Here is a 21,141-nt window from a genome sequence, read left to right as displayed (position 1 = left end):
ACAAACTAAAAAGCTTGTAGTGAAAAGGTCCTGATTTCTGGACTACTCAGTAACAGAGGGATCAAAGGTCTTACTTCCTTAGCATAAGATGGTTTCTTATACATTCAACATATCTAAACTTATGAATCATTCTCACTAATTTGATTTATATTACAAATGACCAGTGACCATATGAGGTAAGTAAACTGAAGCAAACCATCCTACATAATTTTTTATGATTTAGCCTTAACTGACTGTAGAATTAACCCAATGTCTTCATCTCTGAATCCCATTAATTATACATAAAGAACATTACAGGAAGCCTTCCAATTGCCTAGATCTTACACTCAGAATGTGACAACTTGTTGACAACTGCTAGCTATTATGTAACCATAATGACATGGGAATTACTTTATTCATTTTATTTTACAAATGTGTAAATCTTACATTTCTCAAAAATATTTTATAAATTTATAAGAAAGAGAAGGAAGGAAGGAAGGGTGCATGGGTTAAGGAGTCATACGTGGCATTTCCCTCTCCAATTTTTCTCCACAACCAACAATGCTGTGAGGTAGGTTGGACTGAGAGTGACTGACTAAATTCTCCCAGAGAGCTTCTATAGTTGAGAATGAACTTCAGCCTGGGTCTCCCTGGGCCTGGCCCAACACCTTAATCATTACGCTACCTTGAACATTTTGTTCACACAAACAAAAAGTGTCTTGTATCTTAAAAACGTATTAGTGAACTGATCCCTATTCATTTCATGAGATGCATGCATCTGATGAAGCTATATATTGATACATTGATATTCCACTCATTCCAATAAACCTTTGATGAAAGTTTGTGCATTTGTTGGTCTTTGAGGTATTTGAAGATATTCTGTTGGTTTGGCAGCAAAAGACCATCATGGCTCTTCCACTGGAAACCTGACTATCTTCTTATCCATCATTCAGAGGCTCACCCTTCCCCCACCAGAGAATGTTCTTTCATGTTCAGTCCATTTGGTAATATCTTACATATTTTGATCCTATGGATTAGAGCTGAAGAGGAAAAATCTAAAATACGGCTAGATCTGCATTTCGTCATTGCATGAATTCAGAAATAAAGCAAGGCAGTCTTGGAAAGAAGATTGCTTGTAGTTTATTTACAACAGAATGTAAGAAAAGGCAGGTTTAAAAACAATAATAAATAACTGAAAAAGCAACAGTTATGTATGTATGAAACTATGAGACTCAGATTCTTCTATTTAGCCTTGTATTGTATAACTTGGAGCATTTGGTCCTTCCGTCATAACACTAACCCCCTCACCAAAAACAAAAAATAGAAAACCCCACTACTATACACAGCACTCAAAGTCACAAAGATTGTCACAGAAATGAAACAAAAACTTATTTCTAAAAGTAACATTAAAAAAAATCATAGACTATTGTAATTCAAAGACTATGCTGTCCAAACAAGAAGACTCTACCCCGGGATCAGTTTAGCTTCAAGCCTTTATGAAAACATAAATCTGAATAATGGTAATTCATGAGTTCCTACTGACAAGTTCATGAACCCTCCCCATTGTATGTATTAACTACTATGAAGTGCATACATTTGATGTCTTTTAAACAACAGTATGTTCTAAAGTTCCAGTGCAGCAAACCACAACCTGAAATTGCATGAGAAGAATTTTGTTAGACCATAGGCCCAATCAACCCCAGCTAAGCATGGCCAATGGGAAGGCTAACTTACGGGATGGTCAAAACCTTTTAACCTTTTCTGCTCATACAGAGGTACCTCAGGACCCAGTCCAAAGTGTTATTAGAGAAAAACAAAACTCTCTTACTATTGTTCAAATAAAGACAGCAGAGTAATTTTCATTTCATATTAACAAAAGTTTAAAAGTTACGCCACTGATATGTGAAGAGAAGCTAGGCTCAAATTTATCTTATGGTAATCTAGCAAGTTTTGTTGCAAACTTTGTTAGCAAACATAAGCCCAGTGATGATTTCTAGCACATGTACATGGATTTTTAAAGATTCATGTACATGGAAAGCATATCTGATGTGCATATCTGAACTAGCACTTCCAATAATAAATGTTGATCAACCTGCCTGAGACTCTCATGATACAGCTCAAAAAAGCTTTTCTTCTTTTGCTAAGGAGGTCAAAGTTGGGTCTTGAAACAGATAATTTCAGGAGTCTGCTTTACTTAATAGGAAAGGTAAATTTTAAACCAGCAGTATAGTAGCTTCAGAACACAGTCATCCTTCCTCTTCTTAGCAATGCTCAAACGTTCTCACTGAAAAAAAGGACAACAGGACTATAGCACAGTAACCTAATAATACTTCAGTTTGCGTTGCTGCACCAGACTTTATCGAAAGTGCCACTTTGTTCCACAAAACAAATAGATAAACATCCACAGGTCTGATCCTCACAAAAAACATACAGCTAAAAATATACAGCAGATTCTGTACAAATTAAATCAGAGAAGTCAACAATACAACCCAAACTTTTTTCCCATGTAGAAGACATATTAGTGCAACCAAAAATATGCTAGAAATTTATTCTTCTTGTGTCAGAAATATAAAAATGTTTTTAAAGCAGATGACAAAAATCAAGAAGGAAAAGTAATTGAATAATGACTAACCTAATGGCAAAAGCTGTGGAAGGAAAACAGAGTATGACAAATGATTGTAACAGAATTTGTGAAGAGCATAGGTACATGAGAGTGTATATGCTGAAGAAACATCCATTTGATTTTTGCTAACTCCTACAAGTATAGGAAAAGCAAAGAGTAGGCAGACATGGATTATGCCAGCCATCATTTAGACATGCAGAAGGATCAAATTTTGTATGTCTATTCATTAAGCACCCAATTTTGATAGCACATCAATTTGAACACATACTTCTTGCTGCAGCATTGAGAGCAGAAAGTATCACAGAAAAGTTCAATATTTTTTTTTCCATAGCATGCTATTACCTTTCATTTTTGCACTATGCAGCCTTTTAACAAGCATATTCTTAAGATATATTGTTCAAACACCTGATCTTATTCCCAAGCCAAAGAAACAAAATCATACAGGAAGAAGTAAAATAGTTAAAATAAATCAACACAATGATTTGATGTCTTGGCCTATAGATTTGTGCAAAAGATTCTAAAAGGGGATAGAAGGAAAGCAACATTTGGCTTGAATGTCTACTATTATCATAATTTTCTGCTAACTTAAAGCCACAAACTCAGGGTGTATTTCTGTATAGAAATATAATAATAATAATAATACCCAGATATTAACAGCAGTTGCACAGAACTTCAGAATGCCGAGCAAGATAGAAAAAAGATACCATAAATAACAACAGAGAAAAGGCATGGAGCTAAATGGTAGGGGGATTAAATACAGAATTAGACCGACTACATATTTTGAGTTTTCAAATACACATAGTGCATTCTACTCTCCCACCCTACCATTCTATGACTAAAACTACCCTAAATAACAGTCCCCTTAGTATGTACAATTTAAGTAAGAAGTCACTTGAGAGTTAATTGGAGATTTAAGTCTGCTACACTTTTTCATATGAAAATTCATGCTGCCGTGCTTACTAGAAATTTTCTGTTATTCAAAGTTAGCTTTACCCCCTGAGGTTTGCGTGTATATTTCTATATCCCCTTGACAATACAAAGTACTGTCACTGTATGTTTATGATACTTTCACAACTGATTCTAGCTTGGATGTGGTTAATTACTAACTTAATTTACTGAACTAAATTAAATTCTGAATGGATTATCAGGAAAGGAACAGATTCCATGTGTCTTGAATTGTATATGGGGAAGTATTTTTAATTCCTGAGACAGAAGGGTGATGCAATTAACAGGCCAATATTTTGTCTCTCCAAACTATATGGAACAGTGAAACTAATACTGTTTTCTAGGGTACCAAAAGTCAAAAGAAAAAATGTTTCATTTCTATTTTCATTGTTGGAAAGGAATGCAACCAAAGGAGCTCAGGAAGCTGGCAGGTTGTTTTGTTTCTGGCAGAAGCTTTAGAAGGTTTCCACATAAACTTTTTGCTTTTTTGAGTAGACAGAGGCTTCTTGATCAATTGTCGACTGTAGCAAAAGTGCACCATGTTTCCCCTTCCACTTTAAATTCGGGTGCCTGCATCCAAAGTAAGTAATAATAACAGGTACAGTTGAAAAAAGTACTGCTTGCTTGGACCATGCACTGAGTCTCATCATCCTGAGCATGATAAAGACTTACTGGTAGACCTACCTTTTTAAAAATCTGTTTGGATCTCCCCAGCCTTTTCTTTCTTAATTTTATTCATGGCTCAGCCTTACAATACATTCACTATTTCTTTTTTTATGTATACAGGATTTTTAGAATGAGAAAAAGAATCTGCACTGTAAGTCTAACATATGTTGTTATGGCATTTTTTAAATGCTATAATCCTGTTGCTTTTGTTTTACCAGGCCAACATGGCCACCCTCTGCAAAACTTCCAGTCATAGAATAGACTAATGACTGCTCAGAATGGTGCAAAAAAAAAAAAAAAAAAGGACTGACCTTTTCTTGTTTTCAGCAGGGTTTTCAATCAGGACTTCCATTAATTTCATAGGAACTCAGAAGGCCTGAATCAAAAATTGAATTATGAATTAATAATGGCACTGTTACTTGGGATCTACTTGTCCCTTTTGGCCTTTGTAACCTATTTATTTGTTTGTGTTTCCATTTTTCTTCCTGGAGTAGGTCTCAGTTCTCCAAAACCAACACAGAAAAGTTTTACAACAGCACACAATAAAAAGGAGTTACAAATTTTGTGCAAGATACAAATGGTTCAAGGGTCTCAAAATGGTTATGATAATTTAAGACAAAGCTAGAGCACATTGGTTCTTTAATTTTTGAAGAGCTTAAAGTATGCATTAGCTACACCCCAAATCCTGAGTTGTATTCTGTAAAAAGGAATCTGAATCTGTTGGTATTCAAGTGTTGATCAGTGAATCAGCAGTTCCAAGGTTTACTTTAAGGTGCATTCGGCCTGAGTGTAAAAAAGGATTTCAGAAATGGAGATACAATGGCTTGGAATGAGAAATGTCATCTGAACCTGGAGCTAAGGAGAACCTCATTCTCTCAGGATGTCCTCACCAGCTTTATGAAATCCCTGTAACCTCTCCAGTCATAAACACTGCAATGCTATATTTTCTGTTTGCAGCAATCGCTAGAAGAGATTGCTTTTGCTTTTACAAGCTACTTCATTCTGGGTTGATAGCAACATCTGTCATATGGATTAGAGCTTTAGTTTGGGAATCAGAACACATGGACTATGATCTTGCATGCATTTAGCTAACTAGTTTCAGGGAAAAGCCTAAGGGAATGGGGGGAATGGGAAAGGCATACTTCCAGATTAATAAGATTTGTTTAAATAAAACAACTACCATGAACTTTGCAAATGATATTCTGTCAGTCATAGCTTGTCTTAAGGAAAAAACCATGCTGGGTTTAGAGAGCTTTTTTATCTGGATCTGGCAACGTGAGCGTTTCTGGGGCAGATTTTTTCCGCGGACGGTCTTTGGGAACTGCTAGGAATTCAGGTGCGTCAGTTGACAGAGGTGTAGATGGAGCACTAGAAGGAGCACTGCGGATTGAAGAGGGAAGGGAGATATTAGAGATTGATATTGCAGGAGGGAAGATTCCAATTTTCTTGTTGGTGGCTTCCTGAGTTGCTCGTTCAAATTCTCGGACTTCATCCATGGTCATGTCTTCAATGAGAAGAAAAGAAAGAATTTGTTAGAACAACTGTGCAAGTTGGTATCATTGCAAAGTTTTATTCAGGCTGTAGTCTTTAAGGAGTCATTCCCGTCAGCGTGCATATTTACTTAAGAAAAGCTTTGGCCAATATTTCAGAAGTGCTGCTTAAATTTCAGGAGCCACATTTGAACATCATTCATCTCACTTGTTAGATTTGCTGACCACTCAAAGAATACTCTGGGACTGCAAAACAAAACCATTCTTCATTATAGGATCACATGAGATAAAGATACCAGAGTTATATTTTTATCTGGTTGCACTCAAACAAGGATAAAAATCGTAACAACAAAAGCTGAAACAAACTATCATAGATAAACTGGACCCTATGTTTCAGCTAATAATCTAGTGATCATTCTACCTTGTTTTGAGTCATCATGCTTACTATAGAGCTCACTGATCATTTTGTAAAACCATTAAAAGGACTTCCTTATCAATGAGTTATAATATAGCCACAGACATAGATCCACTGGGCTGCATCCAACTTATTTAGTGGTTTTCTTGTGCAACAAGATTGTCTTCATCTCTCTGCTGCCTGCCTTTCCTTTCATCTGCCCTGGAGTTATTGCCTTCAAGCCTCTGGAAAAAAAAATTAGGGTATATTTCAAAGAGGCGGCTACTTGCAGTTATAATTCCATCAGCAGACAGTTAATGTAATTCTAAATACAGGTTAAGAGTAAAAATGTGAGAGAATTTAAAGTACTTTTATACTGTATTCTATGAGTTAAATTTCATGACTGAAGCATTCCTATTTTTATTTGCATCTGCAGGTCTTTTTTTCCAAATAGCACATCTTTTAGGACTTATACCAGCGTTCCCTCCTGGACAACAAAGACAATTCAGTGTCCTTAAATACTGCTAAATTTTGTTATATGGTAGGTAAATTCTGCCCTACTATGAGTCCTAATTGTTAATGGTTATGCACTGTTTTACCAGCATGGGATTTTTTTTTCCTCTTTTTTTTTTCTTCATTTGGTCTATGACTGTAATAAAGTCTTATCATCTTTTAGGGCAAGAGACTTTTTTTTATAATTCCATCTTTTCTGAAGTCAGTAGGAAAACTGGAATAGGACAACATTATGTTTTATTGTTCTATCTGTTTCTAGGCTGTAGCTATAGATGGGAGCTCCAATAATATAATATTTTGAAGTTCTCTCATATATTTTTAAAAATATCCCTCATATTAATGAGAAGTTTAGATATGGGGAATAGTCTTAATTCTGTCATCTTCCAGATGCAGTGTGAATTCTCCTCTACACACATATCTGCACACAGAAATATATACACATAAACACAGATACTTATTCTCAAAAAACATGTTTTATGATGACAACATATAACATATTCACACAGAAAAGTATCATATCAATAATGTGCTGGAAAAAAACTTGAGATTATTATAAACAAAACTCGAATATTTTAAAACTCAGTGAGGTTGTTCTTAAAAAAGTTCAAGTCAGCCTAAGTGTACAGTTGAAAAAAGCCAATACACATTTAGCTCCTAACACGTCAAGTTCCTCAGCAAGAGCAGCAAATGAACAGAGCCCACTGCAAGTTAAAACTGGTTGAAAAATATATAGTGGCTTTTTTTCTGACATACTGACAACAATCATGAATTGTTAGAATTCAGTTGTTAGATATAATGCACCTGAAATAACTGCACTGCTTAATTATGGCTATAACAAAAGCTCAGTGCAACCAGATCAGATTCTTTAACCTAACAGTGGAAGATCTTGGATCTGCATGCAGATATATAAAATATTACAATCCTACTGAATAATTCCACCAGAGGGCAGAGTTACTTTGTTATAGTGTGTGTGTGTGTGTGTGTGTGTGTGTGTCCATCCCCCCCTTCGAAATTTCACAGAGTAATATCTCCTTGGTTATTTCCTTCTACCACTTCAAGATTCAAGATGGGTTCAGCAAAAGGTCAGTTGAGGTTTGAACACTTCATACCAGATCCAGGTTAATGTTTTGAATACCAGGAAAGAGTTTCTTAATTACGTGAAACCCCAGCTTTGAGTTTCAACTTTCCTGCAGTGAGCATGGGCTCCTATGAAGGAAGCTAAGAGAAGCTCAAACACAAATACCAAACAAATGGTTGTTAAGAGCCTCTTGAAACCATATACTCAAGTCAAAATCTAATTAGTAAAGTTTTAAATCAGTACCAATTGCTCTTTTCCAGTTTTTTGCAATATTCATCTGAGGGATGAATATTGCAAAAGACTGGAAAAGAGTATTTATTTATTTATTGTTATTTCTTTTATCTTCCCTAACAAGATAAAACACTACAAGTATATATTTTCCAGGACAGCTCAGATATGTAGATTTATTGTAGCAAAACTGTGACAATATTATGAAAGAATCCCAGTGACTCTTCTGTATTGAATATTTGTACCAAAATCAATATTCAAATTTCTTGTCCCTGTCTCTCCTACTCACTCTGTGTCAAGAGCTAGAAGGGATTCTCTTTTGGGCAGGAGATACAGTTTCCATCTGTTTCTATTTTGATAACAGCCTGATCTAGGATCTGGTTCTTACTTCTGACCATGTGAGAATTTTCACACCTATGATCTTAATATGTAAAAAGAGACCACGGGATGTACCCTCTTATTCAATGTGAAAATTTGTCTTCTGAATGAATACCCATTGCCAAACGTTATTCTTTGTCTGTTCCTAAATTGTTCAGCTGGGTGGTAAGTCTTATTAGATTTCCAAAAACTAAACAGAGTTAGACCTGGTGAGTTTTTGGATGGGGGAGTATAAGAAAAACCAGGAAACTATAATGGATGGTTTAAAAAAAATCTCTGAAGAAGGTAATGGCAAAATGCTTCCATACTGTTGCCAAGAAACTTATCCATGAAGTCATCCAGAGCTGAGCTTGACTCAAGGGAGAGTTTACTGTTCCCAGAGTAATACTCTATTCCTTGGAGATAAAAACACCAGCTCCATGGTTCTCCTTTCCTTTTTCTATTTGATTACTGCTACTTGAGTGAAATAAGCTGTAGTTCTTTATACCATTCCAGAGATCTAATCATCCTGAAACTCTTTTGCACAAAAATATGCAATAATTTTAATGGAATGAAAAAGTGACATTGTCCACTTGCATAAAATAATAGCCAGCTTTGCATGTAACAAAATCATTATGTGGCTTATCTGTTTTTAGCATGGCATGAAGAATGAACCCATCCATTATGCCTTAGCATTATATGCAAACAAGCCAGACCACTATGGCTTGTTCAATAAACCACAATTTAAAAAAGTCCTGGTTTAGCATTATGAATCAGGATATTATCTATTTCTGAAGAAAACTGTAGAATTGGAGTATTGATTGCCTGAGTCTGATCTAACAGTTCACAGACATTGACAGAAAGGCCTGTTCCAGATTTTATACAGCCCTCCATCAAGAGGCATAGAGAACAGAAATAAAACTGCCACATGGTACATTCAGTTAACTCTAACCTGACAATTTCATTTTCTCTGGAGATCACTCAGTACAGCCAAAGCTGTGTACGGACATGCAGTTCATCATCCCCTGGGTTTATTTTTTATTCAAAATTCAAGGACAGATGTAATCAGCAACCCAATGCCATTCACTTTGTCATGTCTATTTTTTTTAATCTTAGAACATTCATTCAAGTGAGCATTGGTTTCTTGCTTTACCTCGAACACATACACCTTAAAGTCCCTTTAAATTTTTTTTAAAATCCCCCCTTTTTTATGAGACACTGTTTTGACAAAAGAGAAAAGAAATGCTCTGAAGGCATCCCAAGGAAACAAGACATCAGTGCCTGTGCCCAGCTGGCTCAGAACACAAGAATGACTCAATTTTTAAGGGAAGACTATACAAGGAAATACATGTACGTCTTTAGGCTTCTACTCGGAGCCTACCCACCAAGATATATAAGCTTCCAAAACCCTTTTCAACCTTGTGTTGATCGTTCCAGAACGTCACTGGGAAAATGGCATACAGTTGCAGTGATCAGGCCTACTCCCATAGCAATCTCCTAAAGCTTAGCACTTTTGTTCCTTGTTTGCATTAGGAGAGGGTGGGCAATATTTTTAAAGGCACTACATACACTTCCTTTGGCATGGCTCTCTATTTCATCCACAGGAGATGAATGTTGATTGCACACTTTAATGTTCGTTTTTTCATGCATATTTTTCTCATATTCTCGAACATCCTCCAAAGCCATATCTGAAAAAAGTTCAAGATGATGGGATCTTCTATTAATTCAATCTCTATTTTTAATAAAAGGAAGAATCTGGGGGAAATTCCTTCCTAGCAAAAGCCACAAAGCAGGAAGCCAACTTTGATATCAGTAGGCAAACAGCTAGATAAACCAGCCAAGGAAGGTAAGTATGAGAACGATCAGTTAAAAGGAATCACAGTATGGGGATTTGGAAAGTGGTTATTTCTGTGAAGTGAGCTAGGCAAGAAAGTGCAGGGTTGCAGGCTTTGCCACAGGCAGACATCTTCTAAAATAAATTTAGAAGATTTCCTGGAGAAAAAAAAGGAAGGATTAAAGAACAGCTCAAGAATCTACTTACCTTGTCAGAAACTTTCCAACAAAATTCTAGAGCATTATTTTAAATAATGTTATGCTCCCTGTATTACATTACAGCTTCGATTGTAAAGGATATTAAGTCATACAGATTAACTGCAAAGTACTGGTGAGTAATAGATTAAATGAAAATTTTAATTGCTTTGAAAGTCAAGGTTCCATCAGTATATCTTCATTTTTATTATACTGTAAGACTATTCAGTAGAATTATACACAATCCGGTTCTCCCACAATAGTGGGAATATGAATATGTGGGCATGTTCAAAATATCTATAGGAACGTGCGCACACTGAATTCTACTGGTTGGGGATTTCTGTCCTCTTCTTTGGAGGAAAGAGTGCTCTTATATTGCAGTAGACGCCATTAAATTATATTCTTTTAGCACATTCCTGTCTTAGCACACTCTCGTAATTAAGCTCTCATAATACTTTCCATTAATATTTATGTGATTAATGTATTATCATCATGTTTTACTTTTTTTTCCTGACTTAAAATTAAGGAGCATTAAAAAGCACTGATCAAAGAAGCTTGGAAGCAATGGAACCGGCATGATCAGAAGCACTTCTGCCAAGCAGTGTTCATGCTTTTCAGTAGCAACTTTCAAGTTAATGCAATAGTGCAGTCTTGTGGCAAAGCTCACTGTGTATTAGTCAACAATCTTACATATATCTACAGGGAAGTAAGTCCCACTAAAATCATGGCAATACTTCTTTGTAAACAAGGAGTGGATTGAGGATTAGTCTGCAATTAGAGGGTAAAGCCCTTGCATCAACCAAATACACATTTTAAAATAAAGTAGATCCTGAGCAGTTCTACATTAGTCCAGGGAATTCATTTAATACCTCTACGGAACATATACTTCCAGCACAGAAGAAATGTTGAAGGTTGGTCATCATCATCTACTTGAAAGAACCATCTCATGTATTACTTCTATAACAAATTTTTCCAATCCTAATTTGTAAAACATCCTAATTCTATATATTAATTTACCATTGTTCAGCAATAACAATCCAAACACAGGGTTATCAGGACAATGTAAGTGCACCAAAAGGCTACACACCCACTGCAGTGCTCATGGTTTTCACAGATTTTATACAATAATTATTCGGGGGGAAAAGCCTTCACCTGCCTGCCAAAAAGTTACTAGCAACATCTGATCCTCCAATCCTGCTTAAGTAGTTTGATAATCACAGGGAGCCCAGCTGTGGGAAACGGGAGGCCTGCCATTTTTCAAAAAATGTAAAGCAAAAGACAGTTTGGGAAAAGCATCAAGACATCTATGTCAAAGGGCAAAACATGGGTTTGGCCAGTGGAAATCTACTCTCATGATAGAAACCAAACACCAGTGATATTTCCTTTAAAAGGCTTCTTATCTTTTTATCTAAATGAAGATTTTAATCTTTGAAAACTGGTTCAGATCTGAAGGCTCGTTGGGAGGTTGAATTATAAATCTTAATAGCCTTAGAATTTATCACAGCATGTTTAATGGAACAAAATGTCAACATTCCTGATACCCAAATGCATTTGACTCTCCTTTCTCTGTTCCATGTTTTCTAAGTTACTTTTAGACAAATAGGGCCTTGATTGATTGATTCCAAATAGTTATTACAATGAATAACTTTTTAATGTTATTAATGAAAAACTCAATAAGCTTATCTAATATAAAATAATATTAATGATACCGGTGTTTCAAATTTAATAGTTACAATGGAATTTTTTATGGTTGTTATCAATATATATTTTAGTTTAAAGCTTATTTATTTAATTTGTTTATTGTATTTTTACCCTGGTATATTTATATTTACCGTCCGCTGCAACCACATCAGTAGATTTAAACTGGAACTGTTGAATGAGGTTTTTCCACCCATTTCATAATCCTCAACTTAATTAAATTTTTCTGATCTGTGAATGCCCTTACTCAATACAGAAGTTAACATTATGAACCAAGGCAGACACAATACAGAATTATGGTTTGGAGTTTGGAAGAAAGCCATAAAGTTGAATGTTCTGCCTGTCTCAATTTTGTCTGTGGAAACTTCAGCAGAACTGTTGCTTGACAAGGATATCCCCGACACAATTAATTATTTCAATTTCACCTTCTCTCCAAGCAGTCAAGGCCACTTATATTGGTATCTCCCGTCATTTTATCCCCACAAAAACTACCTAGCCTTAGAAAGACTAATTGAGAGACCAATTGGCTGAAAATCAACTAGTCAGTTTCCACAACTGAGGACAGACTTGAAACTAATCCTGGGACAACATCTTAGCCATTACATCACAGTGACTCTGAAATTCAAACTGTTTTTAATATCACACTTTGTGGTTTGCTACTAGTCTTTAAACCAGGCTCTATGTTATATTGGAACCAGACAGATTTAGAATTTAATTCAAATTAAACCTGCTATTTAGAGTTTCAGATACTAAAATACACATTTAATAAAATTATGAAGTCAGCACTGCTGCAGGATTGTACCCAGAGCTGCAAACATTTCCTGCAAGCAAGTATAAACATTCTAAAATTCTCTTAGCAATTTTGACTGAAGGATAAAACATGCTCTCCTTCATGTTTTAATAAAGACAACTAGAATAAAAATAAGTGGGTCACCCAATATATACTGCCTGAAATAGTTCTTGTGTTTCTAAATAGTTCAATTTTTAAAAATGTGACTTACCATACCACTCATCCACCCATGCAAATGCCTGTCGATGACCAATTAGCAGTATGTCTTTGACCACCTAGAAATTAGGAGAAGTTAGAAGACTGAGAGGACAACAGCCAGAAACAATAATTTGTGGTAGAGTTACATAACATGAGGTATCAGGGATCACTTATGGTCTCTGAAAGCCTTAGGGATGGTCTTCAGAGACCTTCAGGAACTGTTACCGAATTTCTAATGAAAGAAAACCATGAAACATGGGACTGGAGGGTATAGTAATGTTATTCACTACACTTAAGTTGGAGCAGGGGATCCTTTTTACTGTACAGTATCTTGCCTGGCTGTCCTTTGTGGTTTTGCCCCAGAGTTAGTTGCACAATTCTATCTCTGCTTCAGGGAATCCCACTTTTAATTTGCCTTTCACAGCCATGTGACTCTAGCTTCCCAGCAGTTGCCCAAATTGTTTACAGTTGGCAAGTCGAAAACGTTCCTTCCCAGGTTCTCAAAGCCAGGATCTCACTTTTTCCATTCATCTTTTTCATCTTCAAGAGCCACAAAGGACAAGGTGGTAACAAGCTGAAGCCATCAGAGGGCAGCACCAGATTTTACCACCCCCACCCCTTTGCATCATAGGGCTTGAGAGATTCTGTAAAATTGGTACTCTATCAGAGGCTTAAGATCTTTGTTTTATTATTGGTTTTGGAAAGAAAAGTGACAATTACGGTTCTGCTGTTCAATAGTTTGCTACCATGGGGAGGTTAGGAAGGTGTCCAAAAAGGTATGGGGATCCATATGGACTGAGGGCTGCTCTCACCTGGTCTGGTGAGGGTCCCCTTGATCAGGGTTGCAACTAGAGGGGGGCAACTGGGGCATGTGCCCCGGGTGCCGCACTGGTGGGGCACCAAAATGAGCGCTGGGGGGGCGCCAAAATGAGTGCTGGGGGGCGCCAAAATGGGCGCAGAATCCATGTTTGCCCCAGGTGACACAGACCCTAGTTGCGCCCCTGCCCTTGATTTTCCTGGCCTCTTAGTGGAAAATGCCTTCTCTGCAAGCCCTGGACCATTCTCCCAGCATCTTAGGTGCAGTTGGTGGGGGCCTTTGTGGCTAGAACTGAACCCCTCCTCAACAGGCTTATATTAGCCTAATCCCCCAACTCTCACATCTTGGTGAATGTTAACTCCTGACAATAGCAAGTAGTAAAGTGAGCAAGGTTGTCTCAAATTGTCTTTGAGCAGCTAGGTGGGAAAATGTGTTCCTGGCTTGTATGACAGTGAATAGAAAACTAGGGTCATGGTAGCAGGAAACTTTTGATGGATAGCTCATAAACCAACAGCATGCACTGCATTCTCTTCTCCTGAATCCCAGGAACATAAAATAGTATACAAAGATACTAACATACATACTTACAGTAAATGGGATACAATGTTTTTCTTTGTGTTAAATATTTCTCTTTAAAACAAAGCAACATGATCCCTCACATATTTAGTTCTGCTTCTAAATCTTGGGGGAGGGGGGTATTAAAATATAGTATTTATACTCCAGGCAACAAGTCATCTCCAAAAAGCAAGTCACGAATTGGGACATAATTCACAGAGAGTGAATTCCATTATCTTTGAAACATGGAAGAGCTGTTTATCACCAGGGTAGATTTATCTGGACCCCATGTATAATCATTTAGATGCAAATCATCAGAAGAAATAGCTCTGCATTCCATGAAAATAATATCCATATTCTCTTATATTCTGCAGAATTTCCTTCCCCATTTTGTTGTTCTTCGTCTGTTTCAGACCTTGAATCTAAGATAAGCCAAAAATGTGCAGAATTTGAGGACATAAATTACAAGCAGATTACATTAGCAAGTACACACATGGCTAAGGATTTATCTCTCTCTTTCATACACATCAAAGGCACGGGGAAGAAAAATGTAGGTTAGGTTCGTTTTTAATGTATAAGTTTCTATCAAGATAGACTGGAAAATAGTGCTAGAGTGAGTCAGTAGCCATGGTGTTTGTCAGCAGAAATGACTGGGGAAAGTTTAATCATGCAATTTTGGAAGAAAATTAAGCTTGGTAGGTTGAAATAATGATAGGGCCTCTAAGAAAGCTTTCTCTAATAAGCTGTGTATTCTGTTAATAGGATAAAGTCAGTCAGGTGGGATTAGAACTAAGGAACTGGCACAGTTTCCTTGAAGATAAATATTTCAAATTTACAACTTGTTTTCAAAAAATACATAAAAGGAAATAGCATTCAATAAAAACATGAGTTGTATAGAGAAAGTGGACAGATAAAAGTTTTTCTTTTTCTCTAATTACAGGAAGAAGACTCAAATGAGATAAGTGTAACTTGGCAATTCTCTACTAAAAGGGATGGTGGTACCCACCAACTTGGAAGGCTTAAAAATGGATTAGATAAATTCATGGAGAAGATGACTACCAATGGCTGTATATGACCTCCAGGACAAGAGTCATGATTTGCCCTGACATACTTTTAGAAAGATCTGCCTTCTCCTTTCTTCCGAAAAGAAATCTTAGTTATTTTAATTCTGTACCTTTAGACTCACATGGCATTTCTGAATTCTGGAAGGCCAGAAAATTGCCTCTCCTGCTATGAGCTTTCAGAAGAGTATATTCCATCTCAGTCCCAACTTTTCCTCTTTCAGCTCCCTTCCTAACTTCTTTTTTGCTGGCACTGTTTTACAGTCCCATTGTTTCTCTTTCTGATTCACATGTTCCTTACCTTCTGGTTGTTGCTTTTAATTCTGCCATCCTTAATTCTTTTTCCTCTCTTTCTTTCCCTTATAAACCACTCCATAGAAGCTCAGTAGTTTTATAAATAGATTTTCATATATAAATTATCACGGTGCATCTCTTAACTTGGCCCAGGTTTGCAACATCATTTTAAAGCACGTAGATTTTCATGGAAATTACTCTCATTATGATTAAAGAATGCTATATTTTGGAATAAATGTACACATTATTTCCTGCCATTTTTTTTGTACTGTTAACCTTTAGTAGATATCCTTTGTGGTTGTGTTTAATTCTTGAATCAACATATTGCAATCCTGGTGTCATGCAAACTATTTCAGTTTTGTGATATTTTACACATTAAGTCCCTGGCTAAACATATAATCAGAGAGACTTTCCTCACTAGGAATCCTTAGCATATCTCAGCCCTTTCTATAGCAAGATAGTTCCTTGGCAAGACAGCAATATACTTTCCTGGATCTTCTTGTTTCCTAGCTGGCTAACAAACTATATTATCCTCACTGTGGTGGAGCAACTATTTTGAGGATGCAGATTGGCATGAATTTCCCGTCTTCCTCCTAAAATGCTGATACTTCCCTTAGGAATTAACCAATGACTGAGCAAAACTAGTCACATGCATGAACTTCCCATAGAATTGTGAGAAATCCGAATAAAGTTTATATGCCATAGCTCTGTAGTGGGTTAAGAAGGAAAAACTATTTGGTTTATTTGTGGTATACAAAAGACTGACAGGATTGTTTAAATCATGGGCTGAAGACCAGATAAGGCCTGCATCATAGGATCGCATGGAAACATTATAGTAGTCTGCTGCCAAAGTAAGTGGAAAGTGAGGAGAAGTCAGAGCAAGTAATTGTAAACACTTGTAAAGATATTCACATCAACTTTTTGTATGATGCTCATTGCTGATCCAGTCTACCTGCAGCAACTTTCTCTCCAGAAAAGGTGCATAGGATAGGTAGGAAAAAGAGCTGCACCCACTGTCCTTTACTTACCTTATGAACAAACTGCTCAACTCGAGTTTGAAGTCCCCATACTTCAAATTTCACAGATACAAGTTTGTAGGAGCACATAATAGGGTCTTGAGTTTCTCTCCAATCTTCTTTTAATAGGCCTCTCCCAGTCTTCTCTGATTTGAAGTATTTAGGATCCTATTGAAAACAAGAAGACTGAGTGAGCAGCCTAAGTCTGGTCCAGCGGTTAAGGCACCAGGCTAGAAACCAGGAGTCTGTGAGTTCTAGTCCCGCTTTAGGCATGAAAGCCGGCTGGGGGACTTTGGGCCAGTCCCTCTCTCTCAGCCCAACTCCCCTCACAGGGTTGTTGCTGTGGGGAAAATAGGAGGAGGAAGGAGTACTAGGTATGTTCCCTGCCTTGAGTTATTTATAAAAATAATAAAGGCGGGATTAAAAAAAATCTAAATCTAAAAAAATCTAAATGAAGATTGAAAAAAAGAACCACTTGTGCTAAAATTGCTACTAATAAGAATGAATACTACACAAAATTATTTCTATCTATAACAGGGACAATATTCATTTTGTGTTTCTTTTCTGTATTTATTAATATTAGGGCTGGAAGCTGGTTGTTTGTACAAGGAGACTAGAGATGTTAGCAAAACACCTGTATTAATTCCAATCCTTATTCCTAGAAGCACTTCTCCTAGCCCCGTTTAACCATTCAACTGAGTTACTTTTGTGAGTTTGGCAGCCATATAAATAGAATAGAATAGAATAGAATAGAATAAAATAAAATAAAATAAAATAAAATAAATTTTAGAAAATAAGCTATGCAAATGAAAAGGAAATAATTAGACACAACAGAAAGCAGCCAATTATTTAATATAATTAGTAAATACATTTCCTAATAAACTATCCAAAGAGTTACTGCTAGAATGGGAAGGAGAAATATATTATCTTCTTGGGTACCATATAAAAATAGATTTGCAATGATTACAACATGCTATAGTTGTACAGACTAAGGATTAGGGCAGATGGAGGATGCTGGCTGGGTGTTGATATTCCTGTTCAAGATCTTAAATGGTTAAAAATGAACATATTTTAACAGGTTTCTGCCACATATTACTTCTGTTTTAAATATATGCATTAGTTTGGGACAGAGTAAGGTTTATTAATAGGTGTGATCCTTTTGAAAAGGTTAATCTGTTAAAATACCATTTTAGTTAATGGATAACGTATTGCACGTTTTAATTTTGGTATTTCAGATAGTTTGGAACTAGTTCAGGTAGTTTTGATACCAGATAGTTTTTTGCTTTCTGTTTTCCAAATGCTCATCTCATTCATAATCCTGACAATCTAAAAGAGCTTCTTCAATGTATTTGGAAAGTATGTTTTCAAAAATACATTTGAAAATTGGCACACTTCCCTCCACTCCCACACCAACAATAATTACATTTGGCTGCTTCGTTTTTCTTCCCTTTGATTCCAAAGCAAATAAAGCACAGATAAAGCAGTACATCTGCCTTGGTAGCTCTCAATACTTAGAAGTACTATTTTAAAACATCCTGTGCTCGGCATCACAATGTACTGAAAACACGGAGCAATTTGTGCTATTTAGTAGCAAAATTATTCCATCGAAACGAGTTTGCCTCATAAATTATATTTGACTGAAGCACGGAGGAGAGCAAAGGAGAATTCTAACATGAGTGGTTGAAAAAGGTCTTTGACATAGCGCTAGCAGAACAATTGTACGGCAAATCTTAAGTTAAACGTGAGTGGGTTGCTCTGCTCTTCACAGGTACTTTATGACAACAGGGAAAGAGCACAGTCCCCTTTCTCAGAAACATCTCTATGAGTAAACTTCAGCAAGCCTAAAAAGTTTCATTGCTCCTGAAGGCTTAGGAATATAAATAGTACATCTGATATCATGAAAAAAAACTGTGTGCTCAAGGGGATGTATGTATGTATGTTCATATGCTTATGTATGTGTGTGTGTATTCTCTCTCTCTCTCTCTCTCTCTCTCTCTCTCTACACACACACACACACAGAGAGAGAGAGAGAGAGAGAGAGAGAGAGAGAGAGAGAGAGAGTGTAATATAAATTCCCTTCTCACCCCTATGGGTGGTATGTGTCTTCCTCAACCTCGGGTCCTCTACCAGAGGCCTGCGAGTTTGAGGGTTCTGCGCAGGATCTTGGCTGTTCCTAGCACTGCACTCTTCTGGACAGAGAGCTCTGATGTTGCTCCTGGGATCTGTTGGAGCCACTCCCCCAGCTTGGGGGTCACAGCCCCAAGTGCCCCTACCACCACTGGTAGGGACCACTTTGGCCTTCACTTTCCACTTCCTCTCTAGTTCCTCCTTCAGGCCCTGGTACTTCTCCAGCTTCTCATACTCCTTCTTCCTGATGTTGCTGTCACTTGGCACCGCTACATCTATCACCACTGCTGTCTTCTGGTCCTTGTCTACTACCACGATGTCTGGTTGATTGGCCAGTACCTGCCTGTCTGTCTGGATCTGGAAGTCCCACAGGATCTTAGCCCTGTCATTCTCCACGACCTTCTGTGGAATCTCCCATCTGGACTTGGGAGGGTCTAGCCCATACACTGTGCAGATGTTCCTGTACACAATGCCAGCTACTTGGTTGTGCCGTTCAGTATATGCTGTTCCTGCCCGCATCTTACCCCCTGCCACTATGTGCTGCACTGTCTCTGAGGCCTCTCTGCAGAGTCTGCACCTTGGGTCCTGTCTAGTGTGGTAGACCCCTGCTTCTATGGATCTGGTGCTTAGTGCCTGTTCTTGTGCTGCTATGATCAGTGCCTCAGTGCTGTCTTTTAGTCCAGCCCTTTCCAGCCACTGGTAGGATTTCCCACTGTCAGCCACCTCAGCTATCTGTCGATGGTACATCCCATGCAGGGTCTTGTCTTGCCATGGCGCTTCCTCTGCTTGATCTTCCTCCCATGTCTGCTGCTGCCTCAGGCATTCTCTCAGCAGCTCATCTTTAGGTGCCATCTTACTGATGTACTCCTGGATGCTCTGGGTCTCATCCAGGACAGTGGCTTGGACACTCACCAGACCCCACCCTCCTTCTTTCCACCTGGTATAGAGTCTCTGGGTGTTGGACTTGGGGTGGAAGCCTCCGTACATTGTAAGGAGCTTCCGGGTCTTCACATCGGCAGCCTCCATGTCCTCCTTTGGCCAGCTCACTATACCGGCAGGGTATCTGATGACTGGCAGGGCGTACATGTTGATGGCATGGATTGTGGCAGAGTGCTGGAAAGCATTTGGCCTGAGAGATCAGAAAAAACACACACCAGGCATTTCTATAAAAATAAATAAATGTATTTACAGAAAGCACAAAAACATATTTCACAAGCTTGTGCATTCACACGTGCTCAGAGAGGACTGGAAGGAAGGCTGTTTAGAAAGGAAAACTAACAAGCCCAGGCAAAATACCTCTCCAGGGCAATTAAAAGCTTTACCTTATATGGTCATGCCTTTTCACCCCCAAAACTAAGGATACTTAAGTTTGACCTTCTGACTCTGCCAGAGTGATTTGTTACCATAGTAACTTAATGGCTTGGTCCTTGCAAAAAACAAGGAAATGCCAACATGGATCTTGTTCTTCCCATTGAGCTGGCTCTTCAGGACCTGTCTTATCCTTTGGTGGTACTTGGTTGTTGCTCTCTTCCTTGCCTCCTCATTGTGGTTCCCATGTGTCTGTGGGATAACAAGGTACTTGTAGCTGGTCTGTATGTCTGCTATGTGGCCTGCTGGTAGTTCCACTCCATCAGTCTTAACTACCTTCCCTCTCTTTACTGCCATCTGGCCACACTTCTCCAGCCCAAATGACATCCCAATGTCCTCACTGTAGATCTGTGTCAGGTGGATCAGTGAGTCGATGTCTTGTTTACTCTTAGCATACAGCTTGATGTGATCCATGTAGAGAGGGTGGCTGATGGTAGTTCCACTCCATATCCAGTTCTTGTGATAATCTGGTTGAGGGGGTTCAAGCCCGTGCAGAACAGCAGTGGGGACAGTGCATCGCCTTGGTATATGCCACACTTGATGGGCATTTGTGCAAGCTGCCTTGAGTTGACTTCCAGTGTTGTCTTCCACAGTCCCATTGAGTTCTTGAGGAAGGTCTTGAGTGTCCTGTTGACTTTGTATAGTGCCAAGCATTATGTATACAGTACACACATACACATTGTTTGTGTATATACAATACACACACACACACTGTGTGTGTGTTTCTCTAAGACAACTTGGAAGATATTTGATCCACAGAGGAGATGCCTGACAACTTCCGCAATGCCCTCATTGTGGCTCTCTATAAAAATAGGGGAAGCAAATCAGACTGCAGAAACTACAGAGGTATCTCACTGCTGTCCATCACAGGCAAGATCTTTGCCCACGGTCTCCTGAACAGACTTGTCACTGCCCA

The 21,141-nt window shown here is 37.9% G+C and overlaps 1 protein-coding gene across 1 annotated transcript in view; it reads right to left on the bottom strand.

The window, feature by feature from the left end:
* Positions 1 to 1,103: 1,103 nt before the first annotated feature.
* Positions 1,104 to 21,141, bottom strand: part of PITPNC1 (phosphatidylinositol transfer protein cytoplasmic 1) — a 162,314-nt gene continuing 142,276 nt past the window's right edge. Inside the window, exons 7-9 of the mRNA XM_063293487.1 lie at positions 16,743 to 16,898; positions 13,001 to 13,064; positions 1,104 to 5,717 (exon numbers count right to left, since the gene is read on the bottom strand). Coding sequence (XP_063149557.1) covers positions 5,458 to 5,717; positions 13,001 to 13,064; positions 16,743 to 16,898 — 480 coding nt within the window. The 3' untranslated portion in view covers positions 1,104 to 5,457. The remainder of the gene's footprint in view (positions 5,718 to 13,000; positions 13,065 to 16,742; positions 16,899 to 21,141) is intronic.

Source organism: Candoia aspera, chromosome 2 (assembly GCF_035149785.1).
Source record: "Candoia aspera isolate rCanAsp1 chromosome 2, rCanAsp1.hap2, whole genome shotgun sequence".
Classification (NCBI taxonomy): Eukaryota; Metazoa; Chordata; class Lepidosauria; order Squamata; family Boidae; genus Candoia; species Candoia aspera.
This window is presented reverse-complemented; position numbering and strand designations above follow the sequence as displayed.